General features: G+C 35.8%; 1 protein-coding gene across 4 annotated transcripts in view; it reads left to right on the top strand.

Annotated features, from left to right (window-relative positions):
- The window catches only part of Tent2 (terminal nucleotidyltransferase 2), a 50,247-nt gene that overhangs the window by 15,122 nt on the left and 21,164 nt on the right, over positions 1-13,961 (top strand). For 3 of the 4 annotated variants that reach the window (XM_051172582.1, XM_051172583.1, XM_051172585.1), the window contains exons 5-10: positions 730-844; positions 935-1,026; positions 2,475-2,553; positions 5,114-5,183; positions 9,655-9,731; positions 10,100-10,228. In XM_051172582.1, coding sequence (XP_051028539.1) covers positions 730-844; positions 935-1,026; positions 2,475-2,553; positions 5,114-5,183; positions 9,655-9,731; positions 10,100-10,228 — 562 coding nt within the window. The remainder of the gene's footprint in view (positions 1-729; positions 845-934; positions 1,027-2,474; positions 2,554-5,113; positions 5,184-9,654; positions 9,732-10,099; positions 10,229-13,961) is intronic. The other variant, XM_051172584.1, reaches the window with a different exon arrangement.

The raw sequence follows: 13,961 nt of genomic DNA, 5'->3' as shown, positions 1-13,961 counted from the left end.
CAAACTTCTTGAAAGGGACCTATAGTAAATACTTTAGAATCTGTCTTCAAGTCAGAGTTTCTCTGTGTAGCCTTAGCTGTCCTGGAACTCTCTGTAGACGAGGCTGACCTTGGACTCACAGAGTTCTGCCTGCCTCTGCCTCCAAGTACTGAGATTAAAAGAGTGTGCCACCACGCTTGGCTCTGTTGCATATTCTTATTCACTTTTTTGTGTGACTTTTTAAAAAATTTTTATTTCATGTACATTGATGTGAGAGTGTCAAATCCTCTGGAACTGCCATGTGGGTGCTGAGGATTGAACTGGGGTCCTCTAGAAGAGCAACCAGTGCTCTTAACCACTGAGCCATCTCTCCAGCCCATTTTGTGACTCTTAAAAGTTTAAAAAAAAAAAAAATATATATATATATATATATATATTTTTTTTTTTTTAATGGTCCACATAAAGGCACACAGTGATGAAACAGTTTTAGTTTGTTGAGCTATAATTATACTCATTATGAATTATCTGACTACTTTTTTGTCACTTCAGTAGTGTTTTATTTTGTAAAACTCAAGTATAGTTTTCTAAGCCATTCTTTGTACATGAGTAACAATAGCTTTGGATCAGGAAGTGTTAAGAGGATACTATGTGTTTATTTTAAAAACTGTCAATATTCATTTACACTGCTTAGTACAGTAGTTAATGAATTTCTGAACAAATCTTATTTCTGTTTCTTTTGTGGTACTCAAGTTGAGTCAGCAGATACTAGAGTTGTTTGAAACTTGTCAGCAGCAAGCAAGTGACTTGAAGAAGAAAGAACTTTGTAGAGCACAGCTGCAGAGAGAGATTCAGTTGCTGTTCCCACGTACGTCTGCCTGCTCTGCATGCCTTTACTGTCTGTACATACCTGTGTACAAACCACAGAACTTCTTACTGTTCTCCTCTGCTTCTCTAGAAAGCAGACTGTTTTTGGTTGGATCGTCTTTAAATGGATTTGGTGCCCGGAGCAGTGATGGTGATTTATGCTTGGTTGTTAAAGAAGAACCAGTAAGTGATACTATACCAAGTCCATTTCTTAACTTTCATCAGTTCAGGAATAGAACTTGATTTATTTTAATTAATTATTTGAGTTTTCTGTTTAGTTCCAGAAGGACCTGTGCCTTTGCCCCACACATGTAAGGCACCAGCATGGTGTGCATAAGAGCAGCTCTAACAGTAACGGCTCTGAGTTGTTGATGTGAGCTGGCTTCTCTGTGTGGTTTTTCAGGTCACTGGGATGAGTATTTCTAGGATGCAGTAAAGCAAAGCATGTAGTAGTGTCATGCTCTTGATAGTGATTTTCTTTTTAAATCTGTATCCCCCCTTGAAAATGTTCTGAGCTTTGAGTTCTATTTTTGGGAAAATAAGGCTTCAGTGAAATTTAAGACTATTGTGATTTATTAAATTTAACATTTTTTTCTAAGTTACTGTTTTTATTTAACAACCAAATTGTGATATTTAGAATTATATTTATTTGAATTTCCTGTTAACTGATCTTCTGAATATATCTTAGTACAAAGTATCTATCTATCTATCTATCTATCTATCTATCTATCTATCTATCTATTTATCTATCTATCTACACACACACACACACACACACACACACACACACACACTGATTTTTTTTTTCCCGAGAGGGTTTCTCTGTGTAGCCTTGACTGTCGTGGAACTCACTCTGTACACCAGGCTGGCCTCGAACTCAAAAAGATCTGCCTGCCTCTGCCTCCCAAGTGATGGGATTTAAAGGTGTGTGCCACCACCACCTGGCTTTAATATTTCATATGATGCTTCATATACTTAAAAGTGCAAAACAAAATCTTGAATTGTAGTGTGTAATTTTATTCTCCTGGTTACTGTGAAAAAGAAACAAGTTTATTCCAGGAAAGAATCTGCTATTTTATTTTTATTTCTTGTGCTTTGAGATAATATAAAAGAAAAGAAAGGAGGGAAAAACAAGCAAACTAGAAGACCCCTTGATGTCAGTATAATAGAGACTGTAAGTCATGTAGCTAGACCACACTCATCACTCACTGTTCTGTGCTCTTCATCACATGCTTAAGTCATTGCCACAGCTTACACAGAGACCGAGACTTTAGATTGGACATAATGCATAAACACTTCACATATTACTAAGTTAAGGTTTTGTTCAATTTTGTTAGATGAGATTTTTTTTTACACCATTTATACAAAAGAGAAAAAAATGACATGATTATTTTCAATTAAAAAATAACTTGACTCTGAAATGTGAATATGAAACATAGCATTGAGTGTTGACTTTTCTTTTTTTGTCTGAAAATTTTTTTGTCCTTTTTTGTTGAGGGTTGACTTTTTTATTGTATATTTTGAAAGGTAACTTGAAAGAAAAATACGTGTCTTGTGTTTTGCTGTTGTGTTACTTAAAAAAACAAACACTAAACTAAGAAAAATAATGAAAAAACACCTTAACTTTTTAGTGTTTTTTTCAGGTAAATCAGAAGACTGAAGCACGACATATACTCACCTTAGTCCATAAACACTTCTGTACCAGACTATGTAAGTCTCACCGCCTTATGACGTATCTTATTTAAGGTGGTGCTCATTTAATTTTTTCAGTAAAAATTGTTTACTTTCTGATGAGAATAGACAGAACGTGGATTGTTTTCCTTCCAACTAAATTCTTTTGAACTTCTTTTAAAGATAGGGTCTTGCTATATATAAATAGAGCCTAGACTGGCCTTGATCTTGTGATCCTCCTGCCTCAGCCTCCTGTGTGTATCACTAACCTTTTTTCAATCATGCTTTTGGCTAAAAAAGTATGATTCAGCAAATCATTATTGAATTAACTTGAAAAATAATCTTTTGAAGGCATCTGGCATCTTGATTTAAAGATATATAGCTTCTCTTCTTTTTCTCAAAAGGTTATAGACCCTTAGGAAAATAGGCATGAATAAACAGCTGGCTGTAGAGTATCTGTGAAGCCAAAAACATGATAGAAATTATAAACATATAGCTGTAAATGTTACAGCTCTCAAGGGAAGGTACCCTGGCAGTTGGGAGCCAAGGAGTACCACAGAGTCATCAAGCACAGCAAGCCTTATACAAGAGATTTACTGAGAAAAACACAGGATGTATTTGCTCCTGCTCGGGAGGGAAGCTGGGCAGGTGGCTTGGGGGTGGGGCTTTCCAGGGTGGCCTGGGATTAGTGGAATTTTGTGGTCTGATCTTGAGCTTTTTACTCTCATGGCAGAGCTTGGCCACCTGGGGCTCAAGGGGCTGGGTCCAGCCATTATGGCCATTGGAGTCTGTGAGCAGAGCCTGGCAGTTGGAGGTCCTCAGGGCTGGGAGCTGGCCATTTGTGTGCCTTAAGGGGCTTAGAGTAAGTGTCTCTGTGAGGAAAGAATCCCATCTCTTTAGCAATAATATACATCTATACTTTAGAAACATGAGTTCTAAACTTGAGGCTAAAATATATTCTTCCCAAAGAAAGCAAAATTGTTGACTTAGGCCAATTTATTGTAAGATTTTATATTTTAATGAACTCATTAATTTTAATCTATATTATCCCATCATATACTTTGAGCTTCCATGGAATGTTAAGGAATGTTGTGATGCTAGAGATATTTTTTTTAAACAGATACTCATATACAAGGCTTTGAAATGGAAAATACAAAGCCAAGCAACAAGTCACTATCCTTGAATAGTTCATATCTAATTGTAGGAAAAAGAGAAATCAGTTATTGGAGTCAATCTGTTAGTTCATCTATAAAGTAAAGGAATAATTTATACTGACACTGAATTTTTAATCATTGTTACCATATTTAAGATCTAATAAATGCGGCTGGGGAGATGGTTTAATAGGTAAAGTGCCTGTTGGGTAAACATGAGGACCTGAGTTCACATCTCTAGCACTCATGTGAAAAGTGCTGGGTGTGGCAGCTTATGTCTGTAACCCCAGCACTAGGGGTCAGGGTTAGGGCAGAGACAGGAGGATCCTGATTATCCATGCTGTCCACTTATTGAGGATCAGTTTCACTGAGACTTTAATCTTAAAAGGTAGTTGGAGAAGTATAGAGGAAAAGACTGGAGTTCTGACCTCTGGGCTCCACACACATGACTCATATATGCATGTGTAGTTTCATATGTACATGGAGGAAAACATGAAACTTTACCCTCCCTACCAGAAACCCCAACAACAAAATTTTTAGCTTTAAAAAAAGGAAATCTGGTATTGTTCTTTTCTATAGTTAAAAATTTAGAACATTGCTCCTGTGATAAAAGTTTGCAGATTTTTTTTTTAAGTGTTTCTCTTTTTTGACTATGTGTCTGTTTGGGTATATGCACTGAGTGCAGGTGCCATGGGGACCAGAAGAGGGCACTGGATCCTCTGGAGCTGGAGTTGCAGACTGTTACAGCTGCCAGATGTGGGTGCTGGTGTCTGAAGAGCAGTGCATTTCCTAATTTTCTGCAATAGCGTGTATTATTTTCTATAATAGATTCTTTATACCTTTTATGAAATTAAAAATATGTGCTTGTGTATTTTATTCTCTTTGAGATCATACATAATTGAATGTATTTTTGCCTTACCAAGTTGCAGGTATTTGCATATTACAACCGATTTCTATGGTTACCATGTCTTACTGTTTGTCATACCATAATTTAGCAATTTCCTTTTAGCTATTTTTGCACTCAGATGTCTCAACAAATGTCTTTATAGATACTACTATATACTGGATTTATTTTTTAAGGCAAAAACCAAAGCCTTTTAAATAGTACAGACTTGATGTCTGTCTGTCTTTGTCTTCCCTTCCTTTGACTCTCATTCCTTCCCTCCTGCACACCCCTACTCTTTGACAGGGTTTCACTGTGTAGCCCATGCTTCATGAAACTCACTCTCCACTTTTTCCTTTCTGTTTTCCTTCCTTTAAACGGTCTTACTGTGTATCCCTGTCTTCCTGGAACTCCCTTTTGCCATTATTCTTGACTTTCTATTTCAAGGACAGTATGTTTGAACTTAAGTTGGTTTGGTTTATTAAAATACTTCTTTTAAAACTGCATTGGAACATTACGAGTGAAGAGCCATTGGCAGGTACTCACATTGTCTTTTTTCCTTTAGCTGGCTACATTGAGAGACCTCAGCTGATTCGTGCAAAAGTGCCAATTGTGAAGTTCAGGGATAAAGTCAGGTAAATAATCACCAACCAACCCACCCCTATTTTCTCAGGCGCATTGTGTTAACTGTGGCTAGTCATCTAATGTGGATAGCCAAGAGGTCAGTGTCACAGCACAGTGGCTTATCTTCAGAGTTTTAGAAATAATTTTCTTTCTTTCCTTTTTATTATTGTCTATTTTGTTTGTTTGTTTGTTTGTTTTGCTTATCAAGACAGGGGTTCTCTGTAGCCTTGCCTGTCCTGGACTCCTTTGTAGCCCAGGATGGCCCGGAACTCACAGCACCTGCCGCTGCTTGCTGAGTGCTGGGATTAAAAGCATGTACCACCACACCTGGCTTCTTCTTTGAGTCAGGCTGCCTGTAGATTTAGTATATAGCTGAGGACAGCTCTGAACTTTGGATTCTTCTCCTTCCACTTCATGAGCGATGGGATTATAGGTGTGTCCCCTTGCCCATTGTCTTTTACATTGGTTTTTGAAATAATCTGAGCGGTCTTCATGCTTAGCTGAATTTAGCTACTCTGCTTGAATTTTAAGTATTTGGGACTATCCAATTTGGATTTTAAAATGATTCCCTTGTAGCCCAGCATACTGGCTTACACTTGCAAATGGATTTCTGTGAGTTCCAGCCCAGGCGTGGTCTACACCAGTGGTTTTCACTGGTACACACCTTCCTAATGCTGCAACCAGTTCAGTTCCTTAGGTTGTGGTGATCCCTCCATCATAAAATTGCTACTTCATGACTAATTTTGCTACCGTTGTGAATTGTAATGTAAATATCTGTTTTCTGATGGTCTTGGGTGACCCTGGGAAAGGGTTGTTCAACCTTCAAAGGGATCTCCCTGAGGTTGAGAGTCACTAGTCTATACAGTGAGATACAGGTCAGTCAGGGTTACATAGTGAGGACGCTGTTTAAATTTTAAAAGATCTCATATCTTTGGGATGTATAATGCATTCCCCCAAACATGCCTTTGATAAAATTTGGTGTGTATTTATATCAGAGGGTGTCTTGTAACTTGAGTTATGGTACATATCAAGACCTGTTATCCCATCTCTGAACCTAACCTAGAGGGAATGCCTCCCTAGACTGTAAATTTGCTGCCTTTTCTTCCTAGTGTAATTTATGTGCTTGTGACATATGAAGGTTCATAGAACTCCTTAATGCAGCTTTTGCTATTCTGCAAGGAATAGGGTCTTAAAATTACTTGAATCAAATCAGGAATTCTACAAAATCATCAAGAATTTATAAAATCATCAATTCATCCAAACAGCATTATTTCATCAAAGTACATCTTCATATTGATACTGAAGGAAATCTGCCCAAGAGAGTGGGTAAATACCCAGGAGGTAATAGGCAGTGAGGGTCTTTCCATGCCATACCAGATATGTGAGGGACACAGCAATGACAAACATGAAAAGGTATATTAAGAGCAAGAAGCAATCTGGAGACAAAATCCCTGGGGTCCCTGTCTCATTGGGGTATGCCCATTGTCAGCTGCCTTCAGGAATCTTGCTGTGGTTTCCCTTTCATGGCCTGTGCTAGTTAAACCAAATATATTTCACTTAAAGATATAGAGCATACAGAGAATAAGACACAAAACATTCAATTTCAAAATTTTAACTTTTTCTTAATATTCTCTTAGCCTGGGTTCTGATTTCTTTTTTTTTTTTTTTTTAATTTTATTTCTTTATTATGTATACAGTGCACATCATATCACATTATAGATGGTTGCAAGCCACCATGTGGTTGCTGGGAATTGAACTCAGGACCTCTGGAAGAGCAGTCAGTGCTCTTAACCTCTGAGCCATCTCTCCAGCCCTGGATTCTGATTTCTTAAGAATACTATATTAGAAGCTATTGTGTAATACTTGAATATAAGAAGGTAAATGGTACAATCAAGTGTTGTAATCATGGCACTAGGAGTTGGAGTAGCAGGATGGTGAGTTCAAGTACAGCATGGGGTACTAGTGAGTGTCTATCTTAAAACAAATGAACAGGCAAACAGAAATAAGTGAAGTGTAGATTGCTTATATCATTTGTTGAAAAGATAAACGGTCTTTTAAAATAGGATTGTGATAAAGCAGGTTTGTTTAGTGTTTCAGGGGTAACACTGAAATTATATGCACATATATAGAATTGAACCTTATTTATGGATTTTACATTTCAGAGTTACTTTCTTGCTAAAATTTACTTCGCTTTTTGTATTGTTCAAGGTGTAGCAAAAATTTGGGGCTAGTCTAAGACCTATGTTCGCAACTTAGGTTGAGAAAGGTGACATTCTGCCTTCTTGCTTTAGTTTTCTCATACTGCAGACAACTGCCCTTTTCCATAGTTTATTTAATAATTTTTCACTGTTCAGAATGGTCTTAAAACCTAATTTTCTAGTAGTTTTTAAGTAGGAGAAACCTGTGATTAGTCTTGTGGTGGAAACATTATAGATGGATACTTAATTCATATTTTTATTTTTAGAAAATCATTTTTCTGCTAGTACTGGAGCATGTTCTCATACGGCATTAGGTATGTAGGCAAGTAATCTACTGCTGACATACTTCTCCAGCCCCTTTGAAAAGATTTAATTCTCCAGGTCTCTGCCTATGTGGTTTTGTTATGTGTTGAGTTATGCAGGGGCAATATAAATTGGCCTTGGTGTTTCTTACACAAGCATGAAGATGGTAACTCTTGTTACCATAAGTTTCCCAAAGCTGTATATATCTCAGCAGCACTAGCACTGTGTCCATTTATTATGAACAGAGATGAGGGGATGCTTACCAGATTTTTTTTTTTTTTTTTGTCTCCCACACACAAGAAAATCATAAGGTAAATTTCAGATTTTGTAATAGCTTAAAAGGAAAGGAGTTACTTTAATTAATTTTATTGATGGACTAATTTATTTTGAGATACAATCTTGTGCATTGGCTGAGACTAACTTCAAATACTCAGTTCTGTCTTAGCTTTGTAAGTGCTAGTTTAGAGGCATGCATTATCTGAATTTTATTTTTGATAGTGCTTTAAAAGGGTGAGGGGCAAGTGGAGCTTTAATCCCAGCACTCAGGAGGCAGAGGATCTTTTTGAATTGGAGACTAGCCTGGTCTACAGAGTGAGTTCCAGGACAGCCAGGGCTACACAGAGAAACCCTGTCTCAAAAAAACAAAAACCAAACAAACAAAAAGCGTGAGGGCTGTTGATTTAGTGTATGTTTGTGCACAGTGCATATTTGGGACACTGTGATATATATCAGAGGTCAGTTGTCAATTCTCTTCTTCTGTCATGTGGGTTGTGGGATATTAATCTTATGTTGTCAGTCCTGGCAGCAAGCACCTTTTACTCATTGAATCATCCTACCTGCCCTTTTGGTAGTCTTTTCATGGAACAATATAGTATTAAAAGAAATTAGACCTAGTAGAGTATGAATATAAATGGAACTAATTTTTAAAAAAGATTTATTTATTTTGTACACAGTATGCATCAGATCACATTATAGATGGTTGTGAGCCACCATGTGGTTTCTGGAAATTGAATTCAGGACCTCTGGAAGAGTAGTCAGTGCTCTTAAGCATTAAGCCATCTCTCCAGCCTGGGACTAATTTATATAAAGTAATTTTTCCTTTTTTGTAGATTTGAACAATAATTTCTCTGTTTTCTAAGTTGGGAGCTCACAATCTTTGCTTGTAAGAAGCATTTATTGGTGATATTCGGAGTAAATGTGTTTCTTCCCAGCTCATCAGTGCCTGTATCTAACTTAGAATTTCCCAGCCATTTTAGAGGAAATATGATGTATAATTTTTAACTTAAATTTTATTTGGTTTTTTATTTATATTTTTTGAGAAGATATAACTTAGTTGGATGGTTTACATTGGAATAAATATTGTGCTCATGGGATTTTGTATGTCTAGAAAAGGTTACAAGATTTTAACACTTCATTTGGAGTAATTGGAGACATTATAGTGTATTAATTTGAAATAGTAATCTTAGTTTATATTTTTAATATACATCAAATGTATATTATTTGCATTATGCATTAAATGCATTAATGCATTTGCAAATGCAGTAAGTGACATGCTATATTAACTGTACTATACAGTATAGTATACAGTATATAAATACATATATACTATATATGCCACAGTAAATACACCGCAGTATATATAGTATATATAGTAAATGACATGCTATATTAACTGTAGTATACAGTATAGTATACAGTATATAAATACATTTATACTATATATGCCACAGTAAATACACCGCAGTATATATAGTATTGCTACTTCAAAGCTAATTTTGCTTCTGTTATGAATTTAATATAAATATCTATACATAGAGTATATATATATTTTTTCTTACTTTAGTGTCTTCATACTTTAGTGGCTCATTTAAAAATACAGTCTATGGTTTTCATGCTGCATGAGTGGCTGGCCTGGAATAAGCTTGATAGAGTGGTTATTTGTACTTGTATTAACGTGTGTTCCCTTTGTTCTTTTAAATAGTTGTGTGGAATTTGACTTAAATGTGAACAATACCGTTGGAATTAGAAATACATTCCTTCTAAGAACTTATGCATACCGTAAGTTTTTGGTTTGTTTGTAAATAACCATCAGCTTCTGTTTTTCCTATATTCTTCATGGCCTTTTAACTATGTTTACAGTAAATAGCAATGCTTCATTACTTGTGTTTATTTAAACTGATTTTTGCTTTTTTGATAATATGTTGCTATAGTAAAGTCAAATGCAACTGTAGTTATAGATGAAGCAAATGTATTTAAGTGAATGATGGTTTAAAAATAACTAAAGTAAGCGTGTAGCACATTGAGAGTGAGCACTACCTTTAGTAGAGAGGGAAGCAGTGCTTCTGACTGGCATAGAATTAGGGAGTTATGTACATTTTCCAAGAAACTGTGGTGTTATTATTTTTAAGTGTTAATTTTACTTGCAGTTGAAAATCGAGTCCGTCCACTAGTGCTGGTGATTAAGAAGTGGGCCAGTCACCATGACATCAATGATGCCAGCCGTGGCACTCTGAGCAGCTATAGTCTTGTATTGATGGTTTTGCACTATTTACAAAGTAAGTATTATGGCACTTTTTCACTTTTTAAAACTGAAATTCAGACAAACCTCAATGCTTTATCTTTTTGGCTTATTTCCAAATTGCATTGGTTTAAAAAGTCCTCTTTTTGTCTTGCTTTGTTGCCTTGAACTAATATTTCAGAAATTTTATTCTCTGGAAAACATTGTGAAGAAGTTTCTATATGCTTTTATCTTTTCACAGCTTTCTTATATGCATTTTGTATTTAAAGAGGTTTCACTACTGTTGTTGATTCTACTGTCTTGCAACAGATAAGTGCTCAGAAAAACTTTTTAAATTCTAGACATGTATTACAGCTCTGAGGGGAAAGGTAGCATAGCAGTTGGGAGCCAAGGAATACCAACCCCAAAGTCACACTGCACAACAAACCTCACATGAGATATTTTTTGGGAGAAACACAGCATGTGCCTGCCTCTGCTTGGGAGACAAGAACCGAGTGAGAGCCAAGTTTTGTATAGGGTTTCTTGGAGGTGGGCTTTTCCAGGTGGCCTGGGATTGGTGATTTTGTGGCCTGATCTTGGGCTTTTACTCTATAGGGTAGAGCTTGGCCACCTGTGCCTCAAGGAGCCTTGGGTCCCACTGTTATGACTATTAAAAGTGTTCTGTGGGTGGAGGCTGCCAGTTAGAGGTCCTCAGGGCCTTGGCCTGGCTACTCATATACTTGGAGGGACTTACAAGATACAAATTAAATGATACTCTTATTAAGCAAGAAGCTTATAATCAAACTCCTTTGGCTCCTTCTCAACTGGATTTCATGTTTGCTGTGCTATTCTGTCAGACATGAAGATAACCTACCTCATCTGTTGCCCTGTTGTTGCCAGTTTCCTTTGGATAATGCGACTGGCTACTCCCTCCTCCCATGCACTTTCATGTGCATCCCTTTTAGACCTGCAAAATCAGAAAAGATGACTTTCCCTGAGAGGAGGACCATTCTTGGCTTAAGGATGTACAGAAAGCTTGGGTACTCCGATGAACCTATAAATCAGCTCTCAAATTCTATATTGGTCTCCAGATTTTAATCCAATGCAGTTAGCTTTGTTTATGGGGTCATTCTGATAAAGCCATATTTCTGTCTGTGCTTAACAGTAAGTTATAATAAGTGAGCACTTGTAATCTTTGCCCTTTCATAATGTAGCTGTGAGAATTTTTAGTAGTGAAAGTTCCCTAGAAATACAGTGCAGACTGATGAACTCTGGATGGAACTTGTAATTTTGAGTTTCTATTTTGTATACATAGTCCAATAAATAACATGTTTTACATAATTTACTCACATAAATGCTAGGAAAAGTTAAAGAGAAAACTAAAATTTCATAGTTTTCCTAGCTAGGAGTCTGAGATGTTTAATTACTGAGTAGCATACTTAATTATAAATAACTCAATTAACTACATGTGGTGGTACATTCCTATAATCCTAGCACTTCAGTGGTTTAGGAAAGAAGATTGTAAATTGGGGATTTATAGCCAAACCCTCTCTCAAAAATAAAAACAAACAAATATCACCAAAACCATTATTAATAGCTGTTACAACTGGGGCATTCCTAACAAAATGTTACCTTTTCCCATTGTGCTATGAGTTTTCCAGACTCTGAGTTCTTGTGTGAGGTGGACTATCAGTATCATGTGGTCTTAACTCATTATTCCAGTGTCGTAATTTTTTAAAAGTTTTATTGTGTTGTTTGTTGCTTTCTGCATTTAGATTTCGAAAAAGAACAGAGTTCATATACTTGACTCTCTAGTATTTTGTTTTTTCTAGAGATTTATCCTAGGCAATGATCAGCAGATTAACATATAACACTATTTTTGTAGTGTCTATTGAACTAATAACATAAAGAATCTGAGCTTTCAAGAATGGAATGATTAAATTAATTATGGTGTATCATAATATAAAAGTTATGTAGTCCCACAGTCATGTTTTTAAGACTTTTAAAAAAGATGCAGAGATACTCTGTACATACTGCCTTATTCAACATAATAACAATAATTTTGTTTGAAGAATAACTGTATATATGTTCATATGTGGGCAAATTCTGAGAAGGTATGTGTCCAGTTTTGTCAAACTTTTAAATAGAAAAGTGGATCCTTAATATTTTACTCTACATTAGGTATTTTCTGTATTATGCAAGATAGTCATCTTCATTTGAACATAAGGATCAAAATAATTTTTTCAAGTTATAGAAAGACTTAAAATTAAGTGCAGTAGAAAGTCTTGATATTGTTCTCTCTCTTAAGCTAATCATAACGTGTGTTTATTGCTGATTTGTCTTGGTTACATGTTGATTTGATGATTGGTTTGCTCTTTTAAAATTATTTGGGTTGAGATGTATATCATTTTAATGTACTCTGTATATCACTATCAATAATCATTTTTTCTAGTTTTCCAGCTGTATCATCTCTTAGGTAATGCTGTCATCTTTTCCATCACAATTCATTTTTATTAAAAATTGGAAGAACTACCCATATATACTATGAAGAACAATACAATAATAATAGTATCATCCAATATAGAATCATTCTAACTTCAGTAGTAGTGCCACAAGTTATAGTTGATTGTTACACATGCATACACACGTATCTCTGATATATGCTCTGTCCTCCATCCTCAGTGGTTGTGTTTACAATTTTAATTTGTTGACTTCTTTAGGAGAAAAGTACTTTAGGCAGAAGTGCTTTAAAGTGGTTTGTAAAACAAATTGAAAATTCATCAAGAAGTAATATTTTGCCAGAATAATGAAATTGTTTTAAAGTTTGATTTCTTACTGAACTAGTTTGTGTTTAATGACACTGTTATCTGCTATTCTAGGAAAAAAATAGTTATATAATATCTAATTCTATTGGCCAATTTAAGCTAATCCACCACTGTGCCCCAAACCCAAATGATGAGATAGGTTATTGTTTTCTTTGTAGTTATCTCTCAGTGGAAGAGAAAATGGCTTGTAAGAGATTGAAGGTTGATTTGAGTAATTCGACCTCTGGCACAGAGCACTAGTTTTTGTGATTTTTGATGATACTAATTCATCTCTTTGGCCTTCATATTCCTTTTTTTTTGCCACCTTCATATTCTTACCTATAACATAAGTTGTTGAATAAATGATTAGTATTTAACTTTCTAAATGTTTTAAAACATATTGTTGGCCATGAAGGGCATAGGTGTTCTCTATGTTGAAAAATTAAAAAGAACATAGCATTTCTTGTGATATATATTAGTAGTTAGTAACAGACTACACGTTTCAATAAATGACTGATTAAAACTTATGAGGAAAAATACTGAGAATAGATTCTAACGACAATCTAAGAGCTGGCTATCATGTTCCTGGGGCAGAACTTTCCAACATCCAATTAAAAAAAAACGATTTATTTATTTTATGTATATGAGTGCTCTGTCTTTACCTACACCTGCATGCCAGAAGTGGACATCATATCACAGTGTAGATGGTTGTGAGCCACCATGTGGTTGCTGGGAATTGAACTCAGGACCTCTGGAAGAGCAGACAGTGCTCTTTAACCCCTGAGCCATCTCTGCAGCCCCAACATCCATTTTTAAATTGTTCTGCATTTTCATAATTATAGACTGCTTAATAGTATTATTGAAGATATACTCTTTGGCTGTTCAGTTTGATAAAGCTGGGCATGATAGGTGGATGGCTGTGAGCTCGAGGCCAGCCTGGTCTGCAAAGCTAGAGCAGCCAAGGCTACGCAGAGAAACCCTGTCTTG

The sequence above is a fragment of the Acomys russatus genome, chromosome 30 (assembly GCF_903995435.1).
Source record: "Acomys russatus chromosome 30, mAcoRus1.1, whole genome shotgun sequence".
Lineage (NCBI taxonomy): Eukaryota > Metazoa > Chordata > Mammalia > Rodentia > Muridae > Acomys > Acomys russatus.
The sequence above is the reverse complement of the archived record's forward strand: the minus strand, read 5'-3'. Positions and strand labels throughout refer to the sequence as shown.